Source organism: Gossypium arboreum, chromosome 4 (assembly GCF_025698485.1).
Source record: "Gossypium arboreum isolate Shixiya-1 chromosome 4, ASM2569848v2, whole genome shotgun sequence".
Taxonomy (NCBI): domain Eukaryota; kingdom Viridiplantae; phylum Streptophyta; class Magnoliopsida; order Malvales; family Malvaceae; genus Gossypium; species Gossypium arboreum.
The window spans coordinates 114090642-114107452 of record NC_069073.1 but is presented as its reverse complement, the minus strand read 5'-3'; the positions used below and the strand labels follow the sequence as shown (position 1 = coordinate 114107452).

The 16811-nt window shown below is 35.5% G+C and overlaps 1 protein-coding gene and 1 non-coding gene across 3 annotated transcripts; one reads left to right on the top strand and one right to left on the bottom strand.

Moving 5' to 3' along the window:
- The first annotated feature begins 332 nt into the window (after window positions 1-332).
- LOC108459594 (nudix hydrolase 13, mitochondrial-like) lies at window positions 333-2681 on the top strand. 2 transcript variants are annotated; one of them, XM_017758997.2, is made up of 7 exons: window positions 333-728; window positions 966-1025; window positions 1114-1197; window positions 1714-1810; window positions 1894-1977; window positions 2094-2240; window positions 2330-2681. In XM_017758997.2, the coding sequence occupies exons 3-7, from the start codon at window positions 1121-1123 to the stop codon at window positions 2528-2530; spliced, it is 606 nt and encodes a 201-aa protein (XP_017614486.1). In that variant the 5' UTR covers window positions 333-728; window positions 966-1025; window positions 1114-1120; the 3' UTR covers window positions 2531-2681. The 2 variants fall into 2 exon arrangements, with proteins under 2 accessions (XP_017614486.1, XP_017614485.1); XM_017758996.2 differs by having other exon boundaries at window positions 337-728; window positions 2091-2240.
- An 8368-nt stretch (window positions 2682-11049) lies between these two features.
- LOC128292272 (small nucleolar RNA R71) lies at window positions 11050-11156 on the bottom strand. Its single transcript, XR_008282257.1, has one exon. It is a non-coding gene; the product is annotated as a small nucleolar RNA R71 (small nucleolar RNA).
- Window positions 11157-16811: the final 5655 nt, after the last annotated feature.

The following is a 16811-nucleotide window of genomic DNA, read 5'->3' as shown; positions in this document are numbered from 1 at the left end:
AATTTACCCTAAATTTAAATAAGTTCTGTTAACTGATATCATAATACCATAGGTAATCGACAATTTTTTAAGAGGGAAGGAACTTTGTATTCTTCCATTTGGCATTTTGTTTTGTGGTTGATATTCTCCTCAAAATTGACATACTAATGCACAATGGTTTCTTATTTTGGTGAAAAGCCAAAAACTAACTTTTTTTTTCCTTTGATTTTGGAAGAGATGGTCTCAATCTTCAATTCTAGCTATAATTTGGGATATAAATTTTTAAGGATTTCCCCAATTGCTATAGACTTGCATGTAAAATACACATTATCAAAAGTATAAACAATCTCCAATGAATAACAAAACTAAACTTAATGGGGGTTTGCGTAAGTCAACCCCAAGTCTTGAAGGAAAACAAGTATGACTGAGACGGGGCCTTCCATGACGATGACGTACTATAACTTAAAAATACATGGCCAAAATAAAAGCCCTTTCCCTAGCCTGCTTTGATGATGTTGATGATGATTCCATTATGCAACACGTTCCTCGCCTTATAAAAAAAGAAGCTCTACGATATAATTTTTAGTATCTTTTTGTTTTTTTTTTTCCCTTTTTCCTTTCGGCTTTTGAAGAAGATGAAGATCGTGGTTTATGGTTCAATAATGATGACAAGAAAAAGGTCGCAGTTTTAATTGAATAAACAGCAGTTCCTGGAAGTTCAATTTTACTACTAAACAAAAAGCCAGCAGGTAAGGGTAATCCTTTGATTTTTTGCTCTCTGGTAAAACATGACAGTTTCGTTGAAGGAGCAATCAAGCATTTCTTTCTGTTTAAAAGTTTCTTGTGAAAATTTTAAAAATTAAAAGCTTTGTAAAGATTCAGTATTATGCGTTGCCGTTATTGACTTGCTAGTTTCCTGTTCTTTCTTATTAAAAACTGAGAGCATGGCAACGTTTTCACTCATTCTTTGTTGCTTTCACCTAAAGGGTCATCGTATCCTTTTCTCTCACTGAATGCAGCTCTTGATCACACAAACAACAATCCAGGTTGGTACTCTTACTAAAATTCTTTCTGTAATTTAACTTAATGATCTTCTTTTTTAACCTTTTCTTTTTCCTTTTTGGGATGGTGCAGATAATATATGATCATGTCTTACTTACCAGCAAGAAAAGGGAGACACAGACAACGGTACGAGGATAATCTGAGGCTTGTTGCCGGGTAATCCCCAAAATTTTTTCTACTGTTCTTTCCTGGTTTCTTCTTCATATGTCAGTTATGCCTAAAGCTCAAGATGTGATTTTAGTAAGTTTTTGTTAGTATTGATAGTAACAACATTATTTCAGGTGAAAAGGATTTTTTATGTCTTCCTTAGAGGTGTTAGGAATTAGTGGCAAGCATCATCCTTTTCCTTGGGCAAAATTACTGTAATTAACATGATAATGGTTTTGCTTTTGTGTCAAAATTTTGGTGATATACAATAAAACAGAGATGGAACTTTTTCCTCCTACTTCCTTTGTCCCTGTAGCTGTAGTTGTCTTTAATGTTTAATTTTTTGCATGTCAATGTCACTCCTGTTAATTATTAAGTGGTGTGTGAATGTGATGTAAACTAACGCAAAGTATCAGGAATAAGATTTGAGTGTTTGGAATCTTAAGAAGTGGTGTAATATCAGCTATGACCTAACACACGCACTAGTGCAAATAATGCTTTATTCGTTGTGTGTCTTTTACTTAGGTGTATTCCATACAGAGTGGAGAAGGATGTTGAGGGCAGCAGGATCAGTGTTCTTATGATATCCACACCGAATCGTGATGATCTTGTTTTCCCTAAAGTATATATACTTTCCCCTTTTCACTGTTCCCGAATTAGATGCTATATATGGATTAAGTTTTTGATGTGAAGCTATATTTTCAGGGTGGATGGGAAGATGATGAGACTGTTAATGAAGCAGCATGTCGAGAGGCCTTAGAGGAAGCCGGAGTCAAAGGAATACCTGATGTAGGTTTCATTTATTATGAATTTGTATAGAAACTTTATGATGACGGGACTGACAATCTTTACATAAATGGATGTTTTTCAATATATAATGGAAGCATTTTGGTTGTATTCAGAAGGAACCATTGGGAGTGTGGGAGTTTAGAAGCAAGAGTAAACAGAACAGTTGCAGCCTGGAAGGTGGCTGTAGAGGTTACATGTTTGCCTTGGAGGTGACCGAAGAACTCGATTCATGGGCCGAACAGAGTACTTACAAGAGGCAATGGGTCAGTAATAACTAAGAAAATTAACCTTTTTACTATCTTTTATTTATGTAGCCATGTATTGAAGTATGCTTATTGAACCTTTTTTACAGGTTTCCCCAGAAGAAGCATATAAACTGTGCCGGTACGATTGGATGAGAGAAGCTCTTGAGAAACATTTGAGAAGAATGGAGAGGAACAGCAATATTGAGAAGGCAGAAAAGTTGGTGGAACATCAAATGTTATCAGCTGGTTGCTCTACAAAACCATCCAACCTTGAAGAGTCTTTTAGTAAGTGTATTGTGCAGGGTTAACCAGTCCTTGTCCTAGTCCTTTTGTGAAATTGTTATCAGTTAAGCTGTTTGCCATTATTAACTGTTGAATACTGGATATATCACATCAATCTTCTAATTTATTTGAATGGATAGAAAGGCACCAGCCAACCAAGTACTTTCCTTTGTTGAACCAACCAACCAAATAAATAAATAATACACGCGCACAGAGATTATTTTAATGGCATTAATGAGTTGCAATATTGAAATTTCAACATAGCGTTGCTTCGTCCTTAGCTTCCTCCATGGCATATGAAAATCATAGCAATATCTCATTTGAAAATTGAACAAGCGGTAATATAAAGGCCAAACTAAAGATATTGTGCGGAGATTCCAGGTGGACTTTCCACCGATGCCATCCCTGTCAAAGATGCCTTTTGCTTCCATGTACTATGGGGGGAAGGTTTCAATGACGCCCCAAATCCCTAATTTAAGATTTGATAACCATTGTATATTTGGAAGTACACAAGGTTTCTGATTAGAAATTTTAATTATATGTAGCAATGCTCCAAAATATCATAAGTCCTAACATGGAATATCTTAACCCCAAGTTCGCACTAGATAAATAGCACCTTATGCTTAAATGGTGGGTAAATTTGATTAAAATGTCGACTTTAAAAAATATTTATAGTTTTAGGCTTTTTTTTTATATTTAGGGAAATAGGTTAATTTTAGAGAGAGAAATAGATCATGCATTTAGCAGGATGTATTTTTTTGTTTCTTTCCAATTTTTTTTTTGTGTTGAGTGTCGGAAATTTGGGGAGAAAGATTTATTTGTATTTGTGATTGAGGTAAACATTTTGATAGTTTTAAAGTATATTTGAGTTCACGGTGATGCGATAGTGCTCGAAGATCCACACATTTCATTTATCGTCTTGGGATGGAACCATCACCTTAGAAGCCTATCACATTACAACTCAGACTCCCAGTTCATAGTGATTATACGGTCATGGATTAAAGTATAATTAAGCCTCCTACTTGACGGTGGTTATGCGATAACAGGTTAGAATATAACTCTGGAGCCCAGTTGACAATAGTTATTCGGTCACGGGTTCAAGTTTCATGTTACCGTAAGATGATGCTTTATAAATCTCGTACATAAGTTTGAGACCATAATTATAGGGAAAAACAAAAGGGTTTTTTCAGTATAACCAACTTATTCTTTTTCTATATCTCCACCAAAGCAATATCTTTAACCTAATTTTTCGAAACTTGTGACAGAGTTGGGGGCAAGAAAATTTTCATTGAGGAGTGACTGTGGCGGTGAAGAGAAAGTTAAAACTCGAGTCTGGGCGACAAGGGTTGTAGTTATTAACAAGTTCTTTAACCATAGCAACCGTTGTCGCCTTGAAAGGACTTTTAGCTTTTCTCCATCACCATAGTCACTCCTCTGCCTGAAAGTCCTCTTGCCCCCAACTCTGTCATAGGTTTCGAACAATAAGGTTAAAGATACTACTTTGGTGGAGATGGACAAAGAAAATAATTTGATTATATTGGAAAGCCACTTAGTTTTTCCCTTTGATTATGGTCTCAAACTTATGTATGAGGTTTATAAAGCACCCTTTTCCAGCGTCATTAAACTTGAAATCGTGACCGTATAACCACCGTTAACCGGGAGCCCTAGTTATATTTTAACTCGTAATCGTATAACCACCATGAACCGGGAGCCCAAGTTGCAATTGATGGGCTTCTAAGGTGATGGTTCAATCCCCACACGGTAGATGAAATGCGGGGGTCTCCAAGTGCCATTGCATCATCGTGAACTCAAACACACCTTAAAACTATCACACTATCTTCCTCAAGCACAAGCACAAACAAAAATAAATCTTTCTATCCAAAAATTTCAACATTCAACAAAAAAATAATTTAGAAGAGAATTTTTTTTTAATTTGTAAAGGAGGGTGACAAAGAGAGTTGATGGAGTAAGGGGAGAAAAATCCCTCTTTGTATAGGCAACCGGAAGGGGATTAAAAAAATAAACAATGTGAGATCCCATGACCGGGAATCTCGAGATAGGATGTTTGAAAACTATCTTGGGATTTCCAGGATGTCTGATAATTATCTTGAGATTCCCAGATTCTGAATTTTTAAAATTTTTTTCTTAGATTGTAAATAAGTATATTATTGATGTAAAATACAATAGAACAATTTTTTTATATAATTGGAATAAGTACATTACGGATGAAAAAAATGTAATACAATACAAACTAAAATTTAACAAAGTAAAAGATGATTTATATGACAAAATTTTTAAACAAACCATCGTTGTCATCAAGTTGAATATGTGCCACAACCCAGTGGGTGTCGGTTGCGAGGAGGATTTCTTCAAAATTAGGGTTTTGGCTCTTTATCTTCTTCATCTTCATCTTTACCTCGAGTTCCATCTTTATCTCGTTACTCCATGCTTGAGTGTTGTGTTGTCCTAGGTTTCCATCGTATATCATTGGTTCTAGTAATATGCGATTGCGTAGATGAGCCACCTCGGTAGAACAATGATGCTTGGGGTGTTTGCGACACTATCGACAAATAAGTCTATTGTGTTGCATAACCCAGTTGCGGATAAAATGTTGGAACTTTTGGAGATGGTGGATATGTCAGTGTTTTTGTCGACATTGGTGTTCCATATGGTGCTGAGGATGGAGGTGGTGTAAAAAACACCTAAAGAAGGTGTTGATACATGGTGTGGTGGTGCATAATACGGTGCTTATGTAAAAAAATGGGGTTAGTGACAACACCAAAATAATATGAATCATACTGACCGGGAGGTGGTGCACCCCATCAATGCCTCATGTGGAGTTTGAGCTGATGATGACTCCATTGAGGCATGTACTCCCAACCTGGGATTCATACAAAATTGTCTTGGTCTGTTACGACAAAGTTAAGTAATCTTGTCTTCCTTCGGCAGTAGATATGGCTTACGGTGATGTCTAAACCATGTTATGTAATCCAGAGAGGTCGCCAAATTCGGTGTGAGAATTGGTTTGCGCATAGGTATGAAATTGTACTTATCCTCCCAAATATAGATATATTTGGCATGGAATTTCACCCATTCTTCTTCGATTCTCCCCCGCAGGGCAACCTCGTGCATTCTTCGATAACCTAGGGTGACGATGAAATACTTTTCCTAAACCAAAGTTGACGCATCACTCAATCAAATTCATGCATCTCAGTCGTCACAAAAACTATCAATGGCACTTTGATGTGCTAGATACTGCAATCGGCCAAAAATTTGACTAAGATGCATTCTTGAAACGTCGGATCAGCGTATGGCATCTATTCAAACTATAGTATGAGAATATAAATTTTATTAAGTACCTAATATTAAATTTCAAACCTTTACATAAATATTTTATAATTTAAAAATTAAAAAAATAACATTGATTTCCGATTGTTGATCTAACAGTAGTCGGATATCTTCGAGCTCGTCCGGTATACCCACATGACTCGCGTTATTGTTCCATCTATTCAAATAATATGTTACTTCAAAAACATAATAATGAAAAAAATATTATGATAATTATATTATCAAATGAATTTTACTTTATTATGAGTGGGAAAGAATGAGAGGCGTTTACTTAGGGACGTAAAAATAGTAGTCGATACCATTCCCATGACTGAAGAAGGAGTATGTAACCACCAATGTTAATGTTTTGTGGTTGCGTCACCCGACACATCTCTCAGTACAATGTTGCCAAACACAGCTGATCCCTAATTGAGTCATCCCGCTTCTTTCAAGTCGACAAGTTGTAGTAGCCACCTTAAATGTACCAGATTTTAAAATTTATCGAGTATTGAAAGACCTCCGATTAACCTTAGGATAAATGCTTGGGTGTATTGTTCTCTTTCAATGACCCTTACAGAGTTGTCAATATAATTGAAATTTTCTTCCAACCATTTCATCTATATTCTGCTACCAAAACACTTGTCTGACACCTTGTTTAATAGTTGCTTGCCAATTGTGCTCCAATCGTCAACGTCCACTGCCCCCATAATGACTAACCCATCCACCTGTAAACCAAGTTGTAAAGCTACATCCTCGAGTGTATTTGTACACTCACCGTATGGAAGATAGAATATATGTGTCTCCGGTCTCCATCTTTCCACCAAAGAGCTGATAAGTGTGGGATCCAATTTAGTCCCCTGAGCATACAAGACACGTTCAAGAATTTCGCCTCTTGCAAGTATTATTCAATAACACGCGATGCCCTCGCAGTTAAGTTGTGTATGTACGTCTCTAAAATCCAATCTTCGGCCTGATTACATGAACATAAAAAATTATAAAATTAATAGTGTTAACAACTTAATAATGAACTTAATTAAAATTTAAAAAATTAATAATATTTTCTTCCTATTTGCAATTGGACACCGGGAATGTGTTTGTCATCCAAACGAATAAGTGGAATTGTTATTATAAAAATCAATTAAAAGTAAAGCAATTATGAAATATAAAATTGAAACAATAAATGTAACACCCTCACCCGTATTCAATGCCGGAATACGGTTACAGAGCATTACCGGACTTATACCACATTTTAAACATACATTTAATCAAATCATATACATTCCATTCACAACCAAACATTTTGTCCCTAATACGAGCTTATGAGGCTCTAAACATGCATTGGGGTGGTTTGGGACTAAATCGATAATTTTAGAAACTTGTGTAGTACTTAAGAAATTTTTTCAAAAACAAGGGACATATGCCCGTGTGGCCTAACCATGAGTCTCACACTGCCAACAGACACGCCCGTGTCACAAGCTGTGTGGACATTCGAAATGGGAGCAAGTGGCAGTGCCCCAGCCCGTGTCCGACCCCGTGTAACTCTCTAACTTGGGTCACATGGCCAACACACATGCCCGTGTGCCTTAAAAATGGCCATACATGTCCGTGTGCCAGGCTATGTGCTAGTCCGTGCCAAACCTGTAGGGTATACTGACTTATGCCTTACGGCCAAGTCAGACGCCCATGTGTAAAGCCGTGTGGAGCATACTGACTTGATTTTAATTTCAACACCAGGGGACACACGGCCGTGTACATGACCGTGTATCACACACGGCTGAGACACACACCCTTGTTTCTGCCCATGTGGACAAAAATAGGCTATTTACCAAGCCATATTGCCACCCTATCTTATGCACACCTACATCAACCCAATTGGCACCAAAACATAACAATTCACAAGCCAACTTAAATGGAAAAATTCACCACCAAAATACATATCAAAATGACCAAAGTCTCTATACATGCCATATGACCAAAACACAAGCTTAAAAGTACCAATTTGATAGTTGGATAGTGTGACGATTTCTCCGACAAACCCCGAGTCCGAGTTAGCTTTAAAGTCACTATAAAACATGGAAAAATAAACAAAGTAAGCTTTATAGCTTAGTAAGCTCGTATGAAATAAACTCAATCTCAACATGAATATACAAATCATCAACTTGAACATATCATTATGTAATTCATTTAACTAACAAACCTTTCACATTTTCTATCATAATCTTATATATGAACTTCATAACTTTTTCGATTTAAGCTTATACGGTTCATGTACATACTTGTTCCATCTTGTATCAATCTCATACATAATCACATCTTTCATTTACCCGTTGAACCATTCGGAATACTATTAGATACATGGGAAACTTGTAGACGAAGTGCCACATATATAGCCGAAGCTATCTCAATCTCATATCACATATATTGCTCACACTAGAGCTATCAACGGGTCTGCTCACACAAGCTGTAGGTCAAGATGTAGCTATACGGTGCTGCTCACACAAGCTGTCAAGTAACCGTAACACATGCCGATATATTCAACCACCAGTAGGACGTATAGGACTAGCACCCAGATCACATAATCACAATAATCCCCTAATGACATGTCACTGGTATCCAAAATCTATTCCTAAGGTTCAACTGAGATTTTAAATGCCGTATCATCGTCGAATCATTGTCGAGCACATCCATAGTCTCGTAAACACAGTTTATGCAATATCAAAGCATTTAAAATACATTTATGATGAAATTTATCACATACGAACTTACCTCGGATGCTAAACCGGTGAAATGAGTCAACTATTTCATAACTTTCTTCTTTCCCCAATCTAAGTTTGTATTTCGCGTTTCTTGATCTAAATAAAATCAAAATTAACTTATTTAATCATCTCTTTATTCAATTTAGTCCAAAATTCACTTTAAGGCATTTTTACACGATTGCCCCTAATGTTTCACATATTCTACAATTTAGTCCTTATTTCACAACAACACAAATTCATGTAATTTAATCACAACCCATGTTAGCCGAATTACAATTGGGTCCTTAGAAGTACATATTTTTCATTTATTTCACATTTAAATCACGACGTTTCCACATTTTATAATTTAATCCCTAATTTGCATTTTTACTAAAAACCACTTAAGAAAACTTGTATAACTATCATCAAACCTTCATAATTGATAAAACGTAGTTTATACATATTTTTACCCCATGCTCAATGCCTTTTATGGATGATTTTCCATTAGAATTGGTGAATTTGATGCTCCTAATGCTTTAATTTTATGTTTTATACTTAGGAGAGCATAGAAGAGCAAAAGGAACGAGAAACGATCCAAAAACAGAGAAAATAGGCCAAAGTACGAAATCAACACGGCCTAGACCTCCTCACAAGGGCAGACCACACGGTCGTGTCAATTTGGCAGGCTCGAGCATAGCCTGAAGTAATCGCACACGGGCGTGTCCCTGCCGAGCCCAAGTTGAGTCCAATTCGAAAAAGGCTAATTTTGAGGAATCTTAGGCATTCCAAAGCCTATAAATACACCCTATAGGAGGAAAAAAGGGGGCACACAGATAGGGAGTAAGGAATTACTCCAAGGAAGCCGATTGATCCATCTTAGAAGCTGGATTCATCATCAAGACTGAAGATCTCCCCTCAATTTTCTTTCAGGAGTTTTGGGTTTTCTTTATGTTTTGTATTCTTTATTATTCTGAGATGTTTTCTTATTTAGTTATGAACTAAAACCCCTAAATACCTAAGGGGAATGAAACCTAAGATGAATCTTGTTATTATTTTCTGAATTGTATGATAAATATTTAACTTGTTCTTAATTACGTGTTCTTAATTCTTGTTTTGATATCCCAGGATACTGATTCAAGATAAGCTCTTATTCAGAGGAGGAATAGACCCTGTTTGAGAGTACATTTGTCATAATTAAGCGGAGTTGATTGCGTGCCTAGAGATAGGGTGACAAGGTTTTGCCAGATTAGGGTGAAACCTAATAAGGGGATCCATAGATCGAGTTAATGCAACCCTAGGGTGTTAATTAGAGAAAGGTCTCAATTATTCAATCTAGGGATCAGACGTTATTAGTCTTGAATAGGGATAATAACATAACTTAGGGATCTCTACGGAACAAGTTGGATGAATAAATCGTCCGATTCGGAGCCAGAATAACAAGTAAAGTCTAGGTGGATTTTTCCTTAGGTATTGTCTCAATTCAATCGATTTTCCCAAAAGAAATTCCCCAATTCTATTCTCTGTGAGTTCTTAGATTAGATAATTAGTTAGTTAAAAAAAACCTCTTTATTCTTAGGCTAGATAATAAAAAGACGGTCATTACTAGTACTTTTAGTTCCTTTAGGTTCAGCAATCCGGTCTTGCTAAAACTATACTACTGTTCGATAGGTACACTTGCCTACATCGCAATAATATTTAGCTTCAAGAATGATTAATTATAAATATTTAAAACCTATCATGAAATCACGCGATCAAGTTTTTGGCGCCATTGCCGGGGAATTAAGATATTAGGAACGCTCAATTTTTATTACTTTAGCCATTAATTTTTCTTGCAATTTAATTTAATTTAATTATTATTATTATTATTTATTAATTTACTTTTTCTTTCTCTTAGCAGGTTTTTATAATTTATGAATAGAAGAAACCCGTCAGGACCACTACTTTTTTATGAAGAAATAGATCGCACAGTTCATAGAAACCAAAGAGAAATAAGGCGAAGCTTAAGATACACAGAGAACGAGCAAGAGGACGATACTCAACTCCCAACCGAAGTGATGGTTGAAAACCAAGGCAATCAGCTACCTCCTGCATTTACGGTTAATCAAAACCCTGCTCCACGCACTGTGTACGATTATGCTAAACCTTCTTTAACAAGAACTGAATCAAGCATAGTTAGACCTGCTGTAGCTGTAAATACTTTTGAACTGAAACCTAACACAATTCAAATGATACAACAGTTTGTTCAGTTTAATGGTTTGCAGGATGAAGATCCCAACGCTCACTTAGCAAACTTTTTGGAACTATACGATACATTTAAAATCAATGGCGTTTCTGATGATGCCATATGTCTTCGGTTGTTTCCCTTTTCGCTGAGGAACAAAGCTAAACAGTGGTTGAACTCGTTACCACGAGGGTCAATCACTACTTGGGAACAAATGACCGAAAAATTTCTATTAAAATATTTCCCGCTGGTTAAAATGGCCAAATTACGTAATGATATCTCTTCATTTGTGCAGATGGACTTAGAAACTCTTTACGATGCATGGGAGAGATACAAGGACTTACTGAAAATGTGCCCTCACCATGGGTTACCGTTTTGGCTACAGGTTCAAACATTCCATAATGGCCTGAATCTTTCGACTCTACAATTGGTTGACGCAGCTGCTGGCGGAACCATCAATAATAAAACATCTGAAGATGCTTATGAGTTTATAGAGTAGATGTCGCTGAATAACTATCAGTGGCAAGTCATGAGGACTAAGCCAACTAAAACAGCAGGCATTTATAACATCGATTCGGCTACTATGCTGTCAAACCAGGTAGAACTTCTAAATAAAAAGATTGATGGTTTACTTGGTTCTACTCAGGTACATCCAGTAATGAGGTGCGAGATGAATAGAGGAGGAGCATGCACAGAGTATCAACCCTTCAACCCTAGCGCCGAGGAGGAACAAGTCCAATATATGGGTAACAATAACTCTCGATCCCAAAATAACCCATATAGTAACACTTATAATGCAGGTTGTTGGAGGAACCATCCCAATTTCTCGTGGGGCGGTCAAGGACATCAAAGACCACAACATCCTTCGGGTTTTCAACAACCACCCTATTAATAGGAAAAGAAGCCGAACCTTGAAGAGATGCTCACAAAGTTTATCTCGGTGTCAGAAACCCGTTTCTAGAAGACCAAGACAGCACTTAAAAATCAACAAGCGTCAATCCAAGGGCTCGAAACTCAGATAGGCCAGCTTTCTAAACTAATCTCCGAACGACCACAAGGTAGCTTGCCAAGTAATACTAAACTCAACCCAAGGGAACAGCTCAACACAATTAATATTCAATATAATGAAGGAGTCGTTGAGCCTGAGCCAGAACCGAGGCAAGACACTGTGGTAAGCAAAGGTCAAGGTGAGGTAGGTCATAATAAAAACAAATCAGTGAATGTCGAATATAAACCTCGTGTGCCATACCCTAGCGCAACAAGGAAAGACCATTCAGATGAACAATTTGGTAAATTCCTTAAACTCTTTAAAAAATTGCATATTAACTTACCGTTTATTGAAGCTCTATCATAGATGCCAAACTAATGAAATTTTTAAAGGATCTTTTAGCAAATAAGCGGAAGTTGGACGAGGCGTCGCATGTGGAGCTAAACGCAGTGTGCTCAGCTATTCTGCAAAATAAGCTACCGAACAAATTAAAAGATCCAAGGAGCTTTACGAGTCCTTGCTTAATTGGTAGTTTAGATGTTAATAATGCATTAGCTAATTTGGGGGCTAGTATTAACGTCATACCTTACAAAATATTTAAACAATTAGGTCTTGGGAAACCTAAACAGACTAGGATGAGCATTCAATTAGCAGATAAAACTATAAGATTTCCTAGGGGTATTATTGAAGATGTGCTAGTTAAAATCGATAAATTTATATTTCCAGTTGACTTCATTATTCTGGACACAGAGGAGGATAGCAACACTCCTTTAATTCTAGGAAGGCCCTTTTCAGCAACTGCTTAAAAAGGGGGGGGAGTTGTAATGGCCTAAATTCAAGGTTATCGGAACAATGGTTTCGTAATCATAGATCCGATTTAAAGAGAAATTTATTTCAATATTTTTGCTTGAAAATTTATATGATAGGAAAATCGTATGAAAATATTAATAGGAAAATTTTATCGATTTAGTGATTAGTTAGAAAAAGAAATTATTGAAGAAATTGGGTAAAATAAGGTATCGGGACCTCTATCTCGTAAAACCAAGTCGAAAATAAATTTATAAATATTTATGAAATGTTATTAATGTGGTTTTAAAATTTCGTTAGGAAATTTTAATATTTGGGTAGTCAATTAAATGAAAAGGATTAACTTGTAATAGGTGTAAAAGTTGCTAGAGTGATTAAATAGCTTAAGATTCTAATGAGAAAGGATTTAAAAGGCAATTAGACCCAAAAGTTATTTGGGCTGGACGGCAAGGGTATGAAATCAGCAGAAAAATTGATAGATTAAGGGTAAAATTGGAATATTGCAAAATTAACTAAATAAAATTAGGACTAAATAGGAAATATCTAGATTTCTCTTCATTTCTCTTCAATTCCAGCAGCTAAAAACGCCATAGGAGAGTTCTCTAAGCTGGTATTTCATAATTTTGCACCAAGTGAGTTAATCCTTGCCTTTTCTTGTAATTTTGTGTTTCTAAGACTTTTACAACTAGGTCCTACTATTAAATTCATTAGTTTTTGATTTCATGGATGAAATTGAAAGTCACCATGGTTGAGTGCTGTAAGTTTATGATGAAATAGAATGAAATTAAAGCTTTAATATGTTTATGAGATGATTTTATTAGGCAATTTCAATGGAAATTGATTTTTAGGATCTAATTGTGAAAATGTTTGGAATTAAAGTCTATTGCTGAAATTCTGATTCCTAAAGGTTGTAAACTAGTTTAAGGTGATAGAATAAAATGTTAATTGAGAAAAATCAGCTCAATTGAGAGGCTAATTGAGTAGGGACGAAATTATCATTTATTAAAAGCTTAGGGGAAAAATGGTAATAAATAGCTTGCACTAAAACAGTTTGGGCAGCAGCAGTAGACTAACTTTGAAAAATCACCAAAAATTGTAGGAATCGAATTAGAAGATGAAAAAAATATGGAATTAAAGCTTATTGAGTCTAGTTTCTTATAGAAGAAATATTGTAGCAATGGATTTGTAAATTTTGAGATATAATGAATTTTGTGAGACAAGGTCAGAATGAATTCGGGTTCCCCTGTTCTGACTTTGAAAAGTTATAAAAAAATTGAATAAAAATAATTAGGGACTTAAATTTATATGTCTAGAATTCTTAATGAGTCTATTTTTAATATAAAAAAACGAGAACATCATTTGAATTCTTTATAAAGAGATAATTTATTTTTAGTGAAGAAGGGTCAGATCTGTTAGACAACAGAACAGGGGTGACTTTGAAGAATAAACTGTACTGATTAGCTAAACCAAAAACTATGAAAATTTGATGATAAAAATATATATGAGTCTAGTTTTAGGGAAAATTAACGGATATTAATTTGGAGTTCCGTAGCTCAAGTTATAAATAATTTAGTGACTATGACTCAAGTAGACAGCTTTAAATGAACTATAAATAATAGTTGAATTATAGAGAATGTTGCATATGAACATGAAATGTATTAAATTGATAATTAAATTTATTTATTTAGATCCAGAAGATTCAAATATGAAGCTAGATCGAGGAAAGGAAAAAGTTCAGGATTAGTAGATTTTTACTGTTTACAAACAAGTATCAAGGTAAGTTCGTGTAACTTGAATTATATTCTGAAATGCTTGAGATTGTATGTTATTGATGTGAATATGATTTGAGTGTTCATTGTATGAAAATTAATGAAACATTGATATATTTGATAAAATGGGAAGAAATCTCGGTTGAATGAAAGGAAAATTCAATGGATATCTGAAAAGGAATTGACGGTAAAAAGGATCTAGCCCTGGACGGGTGATCCTATCTTGATATAGCCCTCCGAAGAATATGTGTAAAATGGATTTAGCTTGGACGGGTAATCCGAATTAGGTTCAATTTCGCCTGACCGGTAATTCAGATCCAAGCTTATTAGAGTAATTGTCGTTGCAGGGGATTTAGCCTGGACTAGTAGTCCCGCTGCAAGGTTGAGGTTCGCGGGAGTGTGCTCTCTAAAATGGAAATGTGCGCACATGAATATGAATTGACAGACCCGGAATTGTACACTAAAAGTGTACCTTTGAAAATCCATCGAAAATTCCAAGAAATTCAACGGGATAAATATGGAAAAATAACAAGGAAATAGAAATCATGGTATTGACGAGCTCATCAATCATAGTATATATTATTGGTACATGGAAATTATTGTACTAACTTGAATGTTGAGTTTGTGCATATTAGGGTAATAATGCGTTGAATGGATATATGGATGTTTATTGTATTGTATTGAAAATATTAGGTAAGTATAATTCTTGTTACATGAGCTTACTAAGCACAAAGTGCTTACCCCGTTTCCTTTTTCCCTGTTTTGTAGTGTTAAGAGCTTGGAGGTTGGATTTGGTCGGAGACACATCACACTGGCAACCTCAGGATTTCGGTATATAAAGAAACTTTATTTTGGAAATCAATGGCATGTATAAGCTAACAAAGTAAATGTTAACGTGAAATGAATGTAAAGTTAGCCATTAGTATGGTTAACAAACCTGGTTATAGATATGTGATGACGTTATCTTATATAAATGCATGAATCTATCATGAAAATATGTTGAATTGATTTGGTTGATGTGGACTGGTCTCGATTTAATATTACAGGGAAGGTTAGATATTTATAAAAGGGCTATATTGAATATAAAAAAAAAAATTTAATTCGTAAACTCCGGTAATGCCTCGTACCCTATTCCGACAATGAATACGGGTAGGGGTATTACAAGTAATTCCCCAATTCTTATCTTTATGAGTTCTTAGATTAGATAATTAGTTAGTTAAAACAAAACCTCTTTATTCTTAGGCTAGATAATAAAAAGACAGTCATTACTAGTACTTTTAGTTCCTTTGGGTTCGACAATCTGGTCTTGCTAAAACTACACTACTGTTCGATAGGTACACTTGCCTACATTGCGATAATAGTTAGCTTCAAGAACAATTAATTATAAATATTTAAAACCTATCACGAAATCACGCGATCAATAATATATCATTAAACATCAAAATACTTATGTATTCATCAATGGAAACATCTAAAATCTTTAAAAATTTTGTAAAATTTTGTAAAATACTTAGGAGAGCATAGGAGAGCGAAAGGAACGAAAAATGGGCCAAAACAAAGAAAATGGGCCAAAGTACAAACTCAACATGGCTTGGACTTCCTCACACGGGCAGCCCACACGGCCGTGTCAAATTGGTAGAATCGAAGCACGATTCATACTGGCAAACCATATGACCGTGTCAATTTGGCAGGCTCAAAGACGGCCTGAAGTAATTACACACGGGTGTGTCCCTGTCAAGCCCAAGTTGAGTCTAATTCGAAAAAGGCCACTTTTGAGGGCGCATAGGCATTCTAAAGCTTGTAAATACACCCTAGAAGATAAGAAAAGGGGGACAGAGAATAGGGGGTAAAGAATTACTCCAAGAAAGCTGATTGATCCATCTCAGAAGCCGGATTCATCATCAAGACTGAAGATCTCTCCTCAATTTCCCTTCAGGAGTTTTGAGTTTTCTTTATGTTTTGTATTCTTTATTGTTCTGAGATGTTTTCTTATTTAGTTATGAACTACAACCCCTAAATACCTAAGGGGAGTGAAACCTAAGATGAATCTTGTTATTATTTTTTAAATCGTATGATAAATATTTAACTTATTCTTAATTATGTGTTCTTAATTTTGTTTTGATATCCCAGGACACTGATTGAAGATATGCTCTTATTTAGAAGAGGAATAGACCTTGTCTAAGAGTACTTTTGTCATAATTAAGCGGAGTTGATTGTGCGCCTAGAAATAGAGTGACAAGATTTTGCCAGATTAGGGTGAAACCTAATAAGGGGATCCATAGATCGAGTTAATGCAACCCTAGAATGTTAATTAGAGAAAGTCTCAATTATTCAATCTAGGGATTAAATGTTATTAGTCTTGAATAAGGATAATAACATAACTTAGGGATCTCTACGGAACAAGTTGAATGAATACATCGTCCGATTCAGAGCCAGAATAACAAGTAAAATCTAGGTGGA